The sequence below is a fragment of the Juglans microcarpa x Juglans regia genome, chromosome 8S (assembly GCF_004785595.1).
Source record: "Juglans microcarpa x Juglans regia isolate MS1-56 chromosome 8S, Jm3101_v1.0, whole genome shotgun sequence".
In the NCBI taxonomy this organism is placed as follows: domain Eukaryota; kingdom Viridiplantae; phylum Streptophyta; class Magnoliopsida; order Fagales; family Juglandaceae; genus Juglans; species Juglans microcarpa x Juglans regia.
The window spans coordinates 18,701,675-18,715,012 of NC_054609.1; the positions used below are offsets into that span (position 1 = coordinate 18,701,675).

The following is a 13,338-nucleotide window of genomic DNA, read 5'->3' on the forward strand; positions in this document are numbered from 1 at the left end:
TACCTTGCTTTTTTAACTCTTGGAATTCCACTGGCCACCTGCTTGGACCTCTCATTCTTTTTGGTCAATTAATTTATATTATTGATATTTATTACAGCTCTGAAAAATTAAGGCCCCTTTTGGGTTCGAAAAGTGTTTCATTTCGAGTGTGTTTAGATGTTGAAGTGAGTTGAGTTGAGATGATAAAATATTATTATAATATTATTTTTTAATATTATTATTATTATTTTGAAATTTGAAAAAGTTGAATTATTTATTATATTTTGTGTTGGAATTTGAAAAAGTTGTAATGATGAGTTAAGAATAGTTGAAGCTCCAAACAAAGCCTCATCTCATCATTACAATATTTTCAAATTTTCACACAATATAATAAACAATTCAACTTTTTCAAATCTCAAAACAATAATAATATTAAAAAATAATATTCTAACAATATTTTTTCAATTTTTATCTTTTATCTAAAACCATCTTACCTTTATCTCTTAATCCAAACCAGCCCTAAAAATTATTTTGTACCAGACTAATTCCATTTTTTTTCTTTAAAGAAATACTCATTAAGAGGCTTCATTTTGTCTAGGATGTTCCACTACACTGATCAGCAAAAAAACACAAAGCGAAGTTAAGAGAATCAGACTCTGTCGGATCCAATCTATTCCTTAGTAATTCCAATTCCAAGAAAATAATTCATATTTTATTTTCCAATTTGCTTGAAGCCTCCAACAACAAATCCACAAGTGAGAAGATAGTCAACAGCCAAACAGCTTCTCGACAGACAATTGGATTGAACCTAAAATTAAAGAGATCCCAAGCTCTTTGCTGACCAGAAGAAAGGAGCCTAATAAACACACTTGAGGTGGATGCCATCTCACAATTATATAATCAAAACCAGAAAACCATGTCCACTCTTTAGTTATGGCATGTTCCTGACTTGTACCATCCAATGCAGTCTTGCTGCAATTCAAAAAAGCCATGCATCTCTTTGCGGATTAAGACCTTGGAAGTCTTAAGTGACAGAGAGATAGACACATGATCTGAACCCTACATCATTTAATATTGTACGTGTGAGTTTTTCAGAGACCATCAAATGCTCAATAAATGTTTCAAAATCCTTTTCCGATGTATATTTCTTTCCCATTACTAAATTTAAATAAGATATCGAGGGATATTTATTTGTTTCAAATGTGGAGGACTTGAGAATAATGATAGGAAATTCATTCACATAGACATCAATTTATAAACTAAGGCGCATGCAATCTTTGAAAGATCCTGGATTTTTTTTTTTTTTTTATATGGATTTACAACCATATAATTCCAAAACTGTGGAACTCTAGAAAGAATAATAATAATAATAATAATAATAAATATTAAGTTGAAGGAAGTTTACAGCATAGTTTAAAGAAAAAAATATTACGAATAATGATTGTACCTAATCATCTCAGTTCCTTGATGAATCTATCGTCCATTCTTAAAAAAAATGAGGTTCTCTTGCTAGAAGTTGGATGAGAGAGATTGTCAATGAATCACTATGACACTATTAACTCATTGGAGAGATAACTATGTTTTAACGAGTAATTCTACATACAACCGTGAAGTGCGTAAATGCTGTGTAATCGCTTTGAAAAATAGTGGGGTCCACTATTAATTTTATTTTATTTTATTTTTATTTTTATTTTTTTCATGTGGATCCCAAGTTTTATTCAATATTTTCAAAACAATTACGCGGCAGCTGCCATATTTAGGATTCGTTTGGTTACACAATTCAGATGAGATTAGATGAGATGTTTTGTTGAAAATTGAATAAAATATTGTTATAATATAATTTTTTAATATAAATTTTATTTTAAAATTTAAAAAAGTTGAATTTTTTATTAAATTTTGTGTAAGTTTAAAAAAATTATAATGATTATGTGCGATGAGATGAGATAGTTTGATTTTGTATAAATTTATTATTTATTTAGTATGTTGTGATTGCAAATTCTTTATAAAACCCCAAGAAAGTAAAGCATCCTTTTCCTCGCTTCTTCCAATTTTGTTTGCAATTCAATATGCCAAAAATTAGAATATGTAATCTTAGACTACAATTGATAAAAAGGATCAAACACACTGAATAATAGAAGATTGGTTTCCGTTCAAGTTGGTATTATGTTCTGCTCTCCAATGAACTAAACTGCATCATCTGATAACCCATGGTTCGCCATTGTAATCCTATAATGCTCAGATTGAGGGTCTGAGGGTTCTTCTCTTTACCTCACGTACGGCAACACGAAGAAGGGTAAAAAAAAAAAAGCACTGTTTATGAACAATTCCCCCCTCCCCTCTCCGTGTAAGTAGCACCAATCAAATGCAGTATTTATTCTCTTTATATGGGGTCAAAACTGAAATGGAGATTAAATGGAGAAAGCCAATCTCAACCTACAAAATCCATTTTTTTTAAAAGGCCAATTCTATACTGTTACACTACCATTAACCCTACTCCAAACAAGAGGGCGTACCATATTAAATATACACAACTGTTGCTGAAAAACTATGGCAAAAGTGGGGGGAAAAACATTAGAATAAGGAAAGACGAGCAAACCAAACCTGCCAATTTAATAACTTACATAGATACAGCTGCATGATCTTCTAAAAGAGAGGTCGGTCAAGCTTTTTTTTTTTTTTTTCAAATTATTCGGATGGGCTTTCCAGCAAAGGAGCCTTCAACAGGGCTTGATTTCAAATCCAATGCTGAGAAGAGTGCGAGCTGATTCCATTGCTTTCTCACCTCCAAGTTCCATGGCTTCCCCAGTCAGTTCTCCTTCTGTGTCCACCGACCATTGGGTTGAAGAAGATTGGTTATGAAGCTTGTCGGTTTTCTTCAATTGCAAATTACTCATTGAAGCAGGAGCAGCAGCAGCTACAAGAGGAGCACTTGGTGGGCCATGTCGCTTCTTAGGTACAGGCATGTCATGGTCATGTACCCCCTTGTATGTTATGATCACTGCACTTGCATTATCGACGGCTGTCTCGATGTGCTTACGGACAGGACATCCAGCAGAAGTGCATCTATAATAGTTTCTGAAAATTTGTTTGAGAGACTAATTAGAAGAAAAAAGGAAGAGAAAGCACAGAATAATTTAAACCGGACGGGGACAACCCAAGTGAAAAATTGGACCTGGCAACCACACATCATTTGGATACTTTGAAGTGCCAATGGAAGGAATGGGAACATGGTTACACTTGCTAAAGAAAGAGCCATTGATAAAGCAATGGAAACATCTTCCTTTCCTCTCCCTCAAAGTATTGTAGATCTAAATGGGTCCTTATTACCTTTGTGCAATTTTGGCTGAAGACAGGTACAAAAATAATTTCAGTTCTTCCAAATGCATCTTTCATAATGTTACCACATTATGGAAGGTTTGAAGGAAAGAGAACAGATTGTGGAAGGCACTACCAACTATGGGACATCACATATTTTTTTTTTGGATAGTTCAGAAGTTATGAGACCTACACGCTAGCCAACTGTGCCACCACCCCATTGGTGACTATGGGACATCACAATCTTTGACCGCATGGAACACGGAATAACAGAGTTTAAAACTTAACTACACGATGAATCACCAAAAAGCTACATATATGCAGCAATATGAAATTGGCAGCTAGCAATATCAAGTGCCGGCACTGATTATAAAATGAAGATTGCATTACGAAGATTTAAAAATGAAATAGGCATGCACCTGGGGTGAGGATTTCCCTTCACCATTTTCTGTCCATACTTGCGCCACCTGTATCCATCACCTGAAATCCCCACATCTCCGGCTGCATGCACAACAAATTTCGGTTTCTTGCCAGGTTTTATTACAGAGCCTGAATGTGCCAAGTCACTTTTCTTCACTCTGGTTTTCAAAAGGGCGGAAAGATTATTCAAACCAGATACTAGCAATCACATATAAGACAATATGAGAGGAAACCAATTCATTGAACACTTGCCTTCTTTTTGGTTCTGGTTCATTAGCGTGCTCCTCCTTGACCTTAATTTCACAATTCCCATTGGAGTCACTTGAGTTCTGTCGTTTTCTCTCAGGATTTGTGGGTGTTTCTTGTATAGTTTCTTCTGAAACTTTGAGTGACTCTGATTCATTAGGCATTTGGATGGGACGCTCTGCAAAACTATTTCCCATAACGGGCTTGGCAGATAATGCAAGCTTATTTTCCTTCGTGCAACTAAATTTCCGTGGTGGATCATGGCCATGTTGGCTTTTATAAATAATATCAATTATATGACCTGAATGATCGGAGCATTCGATTTTCTTAGCACAACACTCAGAAAAAGTGCACCTGTAATAGCTTCGAGAACCCTTGGGACTTTTCACTTGCTTCTGACCATATTTGCGCCAGTTATAACCATCAGAAGATGGTGTCTTCGTAACAGGAACAAGAGATAAAGATTTAAGGTCAGAAGAACTTTGTTGATCTGTTTTTGGCATGCATTCAGTATTTCCCTTTGCTTGTGAAAGTCTTTGTTCTCGTAGAGTGGGGCTTGGAAGAGGTAATATTGATTGTGTAACAGAAGTTGGTGATAGTTCCGATGAAGTAGGACATAAAGACACCTGAGACTTATGTTGTGTCAGAGCATCGGCAGGCTGGGCTGTTAAAGTTGCCACAACTTCCTGCTGGGGTAGCCGAATTTGATCCTGAGAAATACAAAAGAAAGAAACTTATATTACGAGGAAAAAAAAAAAAAAAAAAAACTTGACATGATCTTGTACAAGATGTATCTAGGTCAGCATTTAGATATGTAAATTATAAGGAGCTGTTTCTTTATTTTTTATTTTTGCAATGCAGAGCATAAGCAACTAATGGTTCGAATAACATAATCCACTGTCCAGATTAGTAGGAGCATGTACCAACCACACATATCAAAAGACAGTTCTCCCCACATATAACAGCCGCCTAGGCTTTTCAAATGATTTAAAAGCCAAAACCCCAAGCTTTCTCTTTGTATATGGTATTCCTCCTTCGTAAGCAAAGGTAAATTAATAAAACTCAAGGTATCACCCTGTTTAAAAGTAAAAATAAAGAATTGACAGGACTGATTTCAATTTTCAAGAACTTTTCAAAAGGAGGAAGCATTACTTTACAGGAGGTTTCGGCCTATTACCAAACTTATGCCTTTATGGAACTTGGCCAATATATGAATTTTATTTCAAAGTTCAAGATTAAGCATTCAAATTATGACACTCCATAAAAGTTTTGCAAACCATGAAGATGAGAATTAATAAGTAAAGTTATTATCTCTTCCTTTTGAGGGGACTCCTGAAATACGTGTCTGAGTATATGAATGTTTCACATAAGTCATGCTCATGATAATTTTTTTTTGTTTTTGCAAATAGATCCATTCTGGGTGTTAGCAATCATGAGAGCTCTATAGGATGGATTTTTACAGTGAGAACACAGATAGGAGGCATCTATTCAACACTAAGTGGAACCAAAGGTGAAAGAAAAACAACCTAAGCTTTGATCATCATGTAATTAGTGGAGGCATATGTCTTCTGCCCCTCCACACACACACACACCCCCACAGAAAAAGTGCGCAGGGAAAAGAGAGATAAACTTTAATCACTTGGTTTTTACATTGTTTAGTAGCTAGAGAGTTATGATCTCCTGTACTATCTTTGTAATGTCTCACTTGGGCTACACCAAGATCTACCATAAAGCAGCAAGGAAAGGAAAAGCCAAACAACAAGACCAGCACTGTTCATGTCCTGCTGTTGGCCCACACATGTACGGGGCTTGGTTCCATGCCAATGCCATTCCCTGATTTTGCTTTTTTCAGCCCACAGCATCATCCTCACCGACGCATTATAGGCACTTTGAAGGGCAATTAGAAGTCTGGTAAGCGCAACACCAGCTCACTTTTAAGTAGCTTTTAAATCTTTCTACCGTGAAGTAGTTCTTAATTTCTTTTCCTGAAGGTCAGTTTTAGTTACTTTTAACCAATTATTCCAACTTCCTTTGGATGTCCAGTTGTAACTTCTAAACAATGATTTAAACCCGTTAACCAGATATTTTTTTTTAGAAAAAGCTATTATGCTCCTTTCCGAGCATGCATTCAATATTTTCAATTTCTCGGAGAAACCCAAAACAAACAGTACCAAACACTTCCATCCCACCCAATAGCCTAGATCTTTCAGGCAAAACTCAGTCTACCCCAACTTTAAACTACAGGTGTAGTTACTGTTCTAGCCTATATGCGTTCTTTTGGGCTTATTGTATTTTTCTTGACATCCACATTGGTTAGTAATGAATTCCTTCTTAAGTTTCAAGGACATCCTTTGGGTATCTTAAGGTATAGGAGCCAGACTGGACCTTGGGCTAATTTAATATTGTATATACGCATGCCAAGCCCCATCCTATCTCATCTTGTACTTGCACAGGAACTAGGATTCCTTTTTACCCTACCCACTTATTTTTCTTCATTTTCCACTTGGCTTCTTCCTTTCTCCAACTATATTGGACTTAGATGGACGAGCTGTTCATTACCATTATTGTTTGGACAGTTGCTACCTGTGCGTTCATCACAAAATATTTCTAGATCCCAATACACCCAATGCCAAAAAGCACAAGCCAGAAAAAAACAATATGTGCACCAGCCACACCTTTGTAACTCCAAATACACGGAATTTGTTATAGTCCCTCATGTGATATACTCCAACCGCCCCATGAATTGGTTATTCCTAAACGAGTCGTGAAGGGTATAAAAAACATTTTTTTGATAAGTAAGAAGATATTTTATTGATATAAAGAGAGGCATAGCCCAAATACACAGGAGGTATACATGTGATTACACCTATTTAGGAACTAGAAACGGTTACAAGGAAATCATGGAAACTGGGACCATTTAAATCTATAGCAATGGCCCACAAATAAAGTCTTCCAGAAAAAGCTCTTAAACTCTTCCAAGGAGTGCTCACGATTCTCGAAATTTCTATCATTTCTTTCACTCCAGATGCACCAAAATATACAAATGGGAGCCATCTTCCACACAGCTGCAATCTGTGGTGTCCCCATGATCCCTCTCCAACTAGCTAGTAGTTCAACCACCCTCCCTGGCATAACCCATGCTAATCCCACTTTCCTGAAAAAATAATTCCATATGGCTCTTACAAACTCACAATGTAGAAGTAAACGATCCACTGTTTCACAAGTTGATGATAAGCCCACGTTTTCTTAAATTATCAATGGTCAGGATCTTCCCTAAAGCTGCTGTCCAAGCAAAAAGCAGCCGTAGAGGTGCTTTACTCTGCCAAATGTTCTTCCAAGGAAAATGATTCCTACCTTGGGCGGTAAGAGTCTCATACAAAGAGCGTACAGAAAATTTTCCTTTGCTGGAAGGCCGCCACTCCAATTTATCCGCCGCTGTAACAGCAGGACTAATTGTGTATAGCGCGTTAAAGAACTCCACCAGGACACCTACTTCCCAATCATGGGCCTCCCTAATGAAGCTAACATTCCATTGCTGCGAACCATTAGTAATTGGTATAACAAACATACCTTAGTAATTGCTGTGAAGGGTATAACAAACATACCTTAGTGCTGTTGTTTCAGACTATTCGACTTGGTCAGTCAACCCATTTATAAAGGCAAAAGCTTTCTGATCTATATACAGAAACTTTCCTACACTCACGCAAAAGCAAGCTTCCCTCTGGCAAGGAGTGATCCTAGAGGGTTATTTTGCTTGGTCCTTTGACTTCTTTGTATATTGAAGTACATTCTTATAGAGAAGACACAAAAGTATAATCCTGGGGGTTTTCTTATGAATAAAACTTATTGATGATCTATTAAAAAAAAAGACTAATCCCGGGGGTTTTATGAGTCAAGACTCAAGATACTCATTCACACCAAGTCAGAACTCCAGGGTTCAAAATGGACCTTTAACAAAAATGTTTTTGATGATTCTATAGCTTGTATGATCCTTGCTCTCGATTAATTTCATAGCTTGAAACATTTGGTAACAATAGTATTGATGATTTTTTTCTCCAATTTTCAGGTTAAATTATGTTTGTTAGTGACAAGAAGTTTAGCACTATCAAAGTATTTTCCAACAATCAAATATGGGGTAAGACCTAATCCTTAGTCATAATCACCTTCAGGAAAAATCTCAAGAAACAGTGCATGAACAGAAAAAATGTTCCCTTACAGCACTCTTGCACGCAAAAAGGCACCCAATTTCACATGCTCAAACTAAAGTGTCCGAATTGATGTTCAAAGTAAGCAAATAACACACAAAGGCACGCTAATAATTCGCAAATTCATGGTCAAAGATCAGAAAACACAGGTAGCGAGCAAAAATATGAGTGCAAAGGGACTCACTGTTCAGTCTCGAAATGCATAAACAGAGTCGAAAAATAAGAACTCCAAATTCTAACCTCGGATTCCGCTCCTCCAGCCGCTCGCGAAGTCGAATTCTCCTGCAAGCCTGTCAGATCAATGGCAAAAATCACATTTCCATCACAATTAAACCAAAACAAAGAAACAAACAGATGTTTTCCAAAAACAAAAATAAAATAAAGAGGAGAAATAAATAACAAAGAAAAAAAAGCCCACCCGCACCCTGATCGTCCTGGGACAATTGAAGCGAAGGAGCTGCTAGGGTTTCCAAATGAGACTCTTGCAACTCAGCTTCACCATGCCGTACGGAGCCCCGTAAGTTGCTGAGTTGCGACTCACCGAGTCGGGCTTCATCTTCTCTTTCTTCCTCAACATCCTCCGAATCATCAGACTCCTCTTCTTCCGCTTCTTCTTCTACTTCTTCTTCATTATCATCTTCTTCTTCTTCTTCGTGTGGCTTCGGATTCTCTACGTGGAGAACTTCTGAGCTCCCGTTCTCAGCCATGGCCGATTCTTTCGCACGAGCGAGGTAGAGAGAGAGTAAAGTTTCCGAACAGTTGCTGAGCTTATTTATAGTGTCCGAAACCGTGACCGAAATCCCGAATCGCGTTTCGGAATCAGTGTAGCAGCAAAGATTAGTGAAAGAGTTGTGGGGAGGGTATATATGTCTTTGACCGGAATTGACTCAGGTGGTTTCAGTGTGGGAGTGAGGGGGCTAACGACCGCCGTTGATTTCTCCGTCACTTCCGGTGACCGTTGCTTCTGTTGACTAGACGGTTTCTTTAACGGCGCTGTGGCAGCATTGTAATTTGAATTTGTAACAAGTCTTTGACTGGATGTACTTGGCAACAAGATTTTCATATTTGTAAAAATTAAAATTACTGTTTTTAATTTTCATAAAATTTATATTTAAACTTAAAATTTTTTAATTTAATTACTTTCTCTAATTTCCTATTAAAAAATTAAGAGTATGACATATGCCCAATCCTCGATTAGCTGACACATACCATTAGTATGTTACAACCCTCCCATTAGAAACCTAAGGTCCCGTTTGATTTTACAGGTGGTCTCAACCCATCTCATTCTATATTATTTTATTTCATTTATCTCAACATTCAAATACTATTTAAATACAAATATTTTTTAATTTCAAATTTTTAACTTTTTCATCTAATCATTACAATTTTTCTAAACTTTCAACTAAAACACAAAAAACAATATAACATTTTAAAATTTCAAAACAAAGATAATATTAAAAAATAATATTCTAACAATATTTTAACTTTATAATATTTTTATTCAACTTTTTTTCTCTTCTTCACCAAAACCCAATAAAATATTTTAACTCAAAGCATTTCACTACTATTCACAAACTATTTCATTATTATTTACAGATTTCTCATTACATCTCATCTATATAACCAAATGAGGCTAATAGAGATGAATATAGATATCATTTTTTTAAGTTTAGATATTAATGTTGAGAGAGTTAAAATTGTGGTCTCCATTTGTTAAGCATGAAAATTGAGATATTTATTTTGCAAAGTGTAATGATATACTTATAATTTTTTTACAACTATTTTACAATCTATTTTTAATTAATCAATACAATCATGCCACTTCATTAAAAATAAGTTTCAATATTATAAAAGAATAATTTTATTTGAAAGCCTATATATCATACACTGTCCACGTGGCATAATTTGACTTAGAAGATAAATTTTAAATTTTAAATCTTAGATAATATATGGTACAAAAAAAGCTTTCAAATAGCACTAAAGTTACCTTTCATTTTATGTAGAGTTATAAAGTAGTTTTACATTTTCCTTTTGCAATTACTCTAAAGTCCAAATGTTTCTTAGAGTTTATTTAGTCTCTCTTAGAAATCCTCCAAATCGCTGGAGGAGGAGGAGGTGGAGGAGGGAAGAAAGAAAGGGCGCTTCCTTCTCCTCCTCATTTCTCATTCCTTCCTTTGTCTTCCTTTCTCCCTCTCTTTCACTCCTATCTCCATCCCTCATTCCCTCATCTTCTCCCTTTACTTCCCTCTTTTCTTAATTTATTTTGTTACCTTTAAGACTTAAAAGACGGATTTACAATTCTCCAACACCTATGGTATTGAGGCACGAGCAGCACAAGATGCTTCCTAAGCCGATCATTAGGAAGATAGTGGCGAATCACCATATCAGATCGTTCAGGTATGACTTTTATGGCTAATTCCGAAGTCTATTGAAGTAGATCTAAACTGTAATTCGTCATTTTCACATTTATATTTTTGCTTTCATTGTTGTTTCCTTTTGTTTAGTTTAAAAATAAAAAAAGAGATCATCTCTTAGACGTTTTGTCCGTAGAGGTTAAGTCCTCTCCTCGTATGAAGGGTGGGGTATGAATCTCTGTTTTAGGCAGAGTGATGTCTCTTAGACGATTTGTCTATAGAGAGCTACAACATTAGTTAAGACCATACCAGTCATAAAAAAATTTGTGTACTGGTGGAATTCCAAATGTAGTAGTTGGTTTGTGATCTGGAAATTTTTCTGTTTGTATTCGGTTATGGATGTAATTTTTTTCTAATGAATGAATGAAGTCAATTTCTCTAAAAGAATAAAAAAAAAAAAAGGTTTCTTAGTGGGTTTTGAGTTTAGGTGTGTTTTCAATTAATGCTCGGATGCCTACATAATAAATTTATACAAAAATATTGATGATGTTTTGTTTTACTTTTCTTTCTTTTATCGTATCAGTAGATATATGATGTTTTAGGTTTTTCACACAAAACCGCGTCAACTGTGATAGAACTTAGAAGTCTTAAAAATCATACATTTTTTTTTTTAAATGTCCGATATTATTTATCTTGACTAATTGACATGTATGACCTGACCTCCATCTTACACATTGGGCTATTAAGATGTTTAAAGGCTGCAATAAGCCTTTATTATAATTTTTAGGAAAACTCTATACATAGTCGGGCTGCGTAAGTGCGGGGGAGCAGCTGCTTATGTGGAAAATGAAGAGCACCGTTTTGGATCTTCTGCAAAACAGTGCGCTTCGTATCAAGATCAATACCCATGAAGACCCACGATCCATTTCCCTTCGTCTCCACCTTTCCTCCCCTCCCTCCTACGAAGTCCTCCCTTCGTCTCCACAAACTCTCCCCCTCCTTTCGATTTTTCCTCCTCCGCAAAGGGCATCCAAGATCTTCTCTCTCACGAAGCTGTTCTACCTCTCCTTAAAAAACAGAGTAATTGAACATATTTTTTTAATTAATATTAGTGTGGCAAACATGTGCAAGACACGTACTTAATAACTTGAAGCAATAATTGGTTGAATTTCAGATGCTAATAATGGTAAAAGAACTCGAAGGAAAATCTCATGAAATTTTATGAGGTTAGCCTCCTGCTTAATAGGTATTGCTCGAATAAAATTGTTTGAAATGCTCTATATGTGCTTAGATACTCTGTTTTTTGTTAGCAAATGGGTAGATTACATTGTTGGAGGCATAAATTGGAGAGGAGACTCATTTTAAGGTGAAAAATTCTATTCAGCAGCTCTACATCACATACTTGTTTTTATTTTTTATTTTTTTACTCTCAACATGTAGGATTGTTCATTCGAGTTCCGGTCTGGAAATCTGGATATACTCTAACCGGAACCGAGTTTCAAACCTGGGCTGGAATCCAGACATTTTTTTTCCTAGCATGCTTCAAACTTCACTTTGAACTTGCAGTACATACTGTAAAAATAAAAAATGAGAAAATAACAGAGAATGGGTGATTTGCCTTATGTGCAAGTTCTCAAGTTTCGGCTGAAAGTGGCTTGAATTCTGCAAATACAAGACGCTCTAGATGAAGGCCAAGGGTCAAATGTATTGATAATGCACCCAAGGCTCTTAGCCCCTATATATTTGGAGCCATTTTAACGAGTTTTTAATTTTGCAGCACTCAAGCATGCTGAAAATAAAAAATTAAAAACCCCATGTATCGGGTTTTAAACCTGGAACGTTGTGCGATCCGGAACAAATTCGAGCCGGAACCGGAATTCGGTTTCTCGAGTTCCAGACCAGGCTGGAAAAAAATTCGACCCGGATAAACAATCCTATCAACATGTGTGTGATATAAGACTGCTAGAATAGAATAACTGTTTTAAAATAGATAGTTTTAAGGTTAATATAGTTGAACATAATGGCTTATAATAGCAAGATTCATTAAATTATCAAGACGCTTGTTTTTAGCCATTTAGTAGCATGTGGAGCTTTAGTTTAAATTATCTAGTTGTTTTGTAACTTTTTTTCTTAAGAGATGCTTTGGCCGCAAAAGAATTTCACAAAAGTAAACTTATAAACTAACAACATTTACTATAATATGTCATAAAATTACTTTTATTATAAAATAGATCTAATATTTCACGTGAAGTCATGTCGTTTGTGTGTTTACTTTCATGATATATCTTTGTAATTGTAGCACTTTCTTTTTACATATTGGATAATTTTTTGTTGGTCTTATGTTGGCACCAAAGTACTAAAGATGCACTTCACCAACACATCCACCCCGCATGCAAACCGTATAATTCAATTAATCATTGCTTCACCAATGGGGTTTCTGTTGCAATTCCCATCAAAAGCAACACACTTTTTATTTATATATATATATATATATATTGTGAGTATTTTTGTTCCTTAATTTTTGAGTAGAAGCAACACACTTGCAAATCGACTCATGCAAACCCAGAATCAAATAAACTTAAAAAGTTGTCAGTTTTGGATCTACTAAGCATTTCGCATTAAATGATAAACATAACCAAACTAGATCAAAACTTCATAACTAACTTATCAAAAGAGAAGCATTGGCAGCTCTAATTGGAGTCCAGGCCGGGGCGCACTCACAGCAACTCAAGATGATCATCTTGGAGGGAGACTCTGCCTTGAACGAGTCAGCTCCAATCTCAGATTCGACAATTGAAGGCATATTCAGGGACACAAAA

The 13,338-nt window shown here is 35.7% G+C and overlaps 1 protein-coding gene across 2 annotated transcripts; it reads right to left on the reverse strand.

Moving 5' to 3' along the window:
* Positions 1–2,407: 2,407 nt before the first annotated feature.
* LOC121244539 (probable WRKY transcription factor 32) lies at positions 2,408–8,989 on the reverse strand. Of its 2 annotated transcripts, none has more exons than XM_041142652.1 (5): positions 8,590–8,989; positions 8,406–8,455; positions 3,967–4,670; positions 3,714–3,872; positions 2,408–3,054 (listed from the first exon to the last, which is right to left on the reverse strand). In XM_041142652.1, the coding sequence occupies exons 1-5, from the start codon at positions 8,870–8,872 to the stop codon at positions 2,697–2,699; spliced, it is 1,554 nt and encodes a 517-aa protein (XP_040998586.1). In that variant the 5' UTR covers positions 8,873–8,989; the 3' UTR covers positions 2,408–2,696. The 2 variants fall into 2 exon arrangements, with proteins under 2 accessions (XP_040998586.1, XP_040998585.1); XM_041142651.1 differs by having other exon boundaries at positions 8,584–8,989.
* Between the last annotated feature and the right edge of the window lie 4,349 nt (positions 8,990–13,338).

What these genes read in the sequence shown, in the direction of transcription:
- LOC121244539 (XM_041142651.1), bottom strand. Translation starts at nt 8,872, where the DNA reads ATGGCTGAGAACGGGAGCTCAGAAGTTCTCCACGTAGAGAATCCGAAG. An exon ending in GAACCAGAACCAAAAAGAAG is followed by an intron (nt 3,873 to 3,966) that starts GCAAGTGTTCAA and finishes TTTGAAAACCAG; the next exon opens with AGTGAAGAAAAGTGACTTGG. An exon ending in AAGGGAAATCCTCACCCCAG is followed by an intron (nt 3,055 to 3,713) that starts GTGCATGCCTAT and finishes ACAAATTTTCAG; the next exon opens with AAACTATTATAGATGCACTT.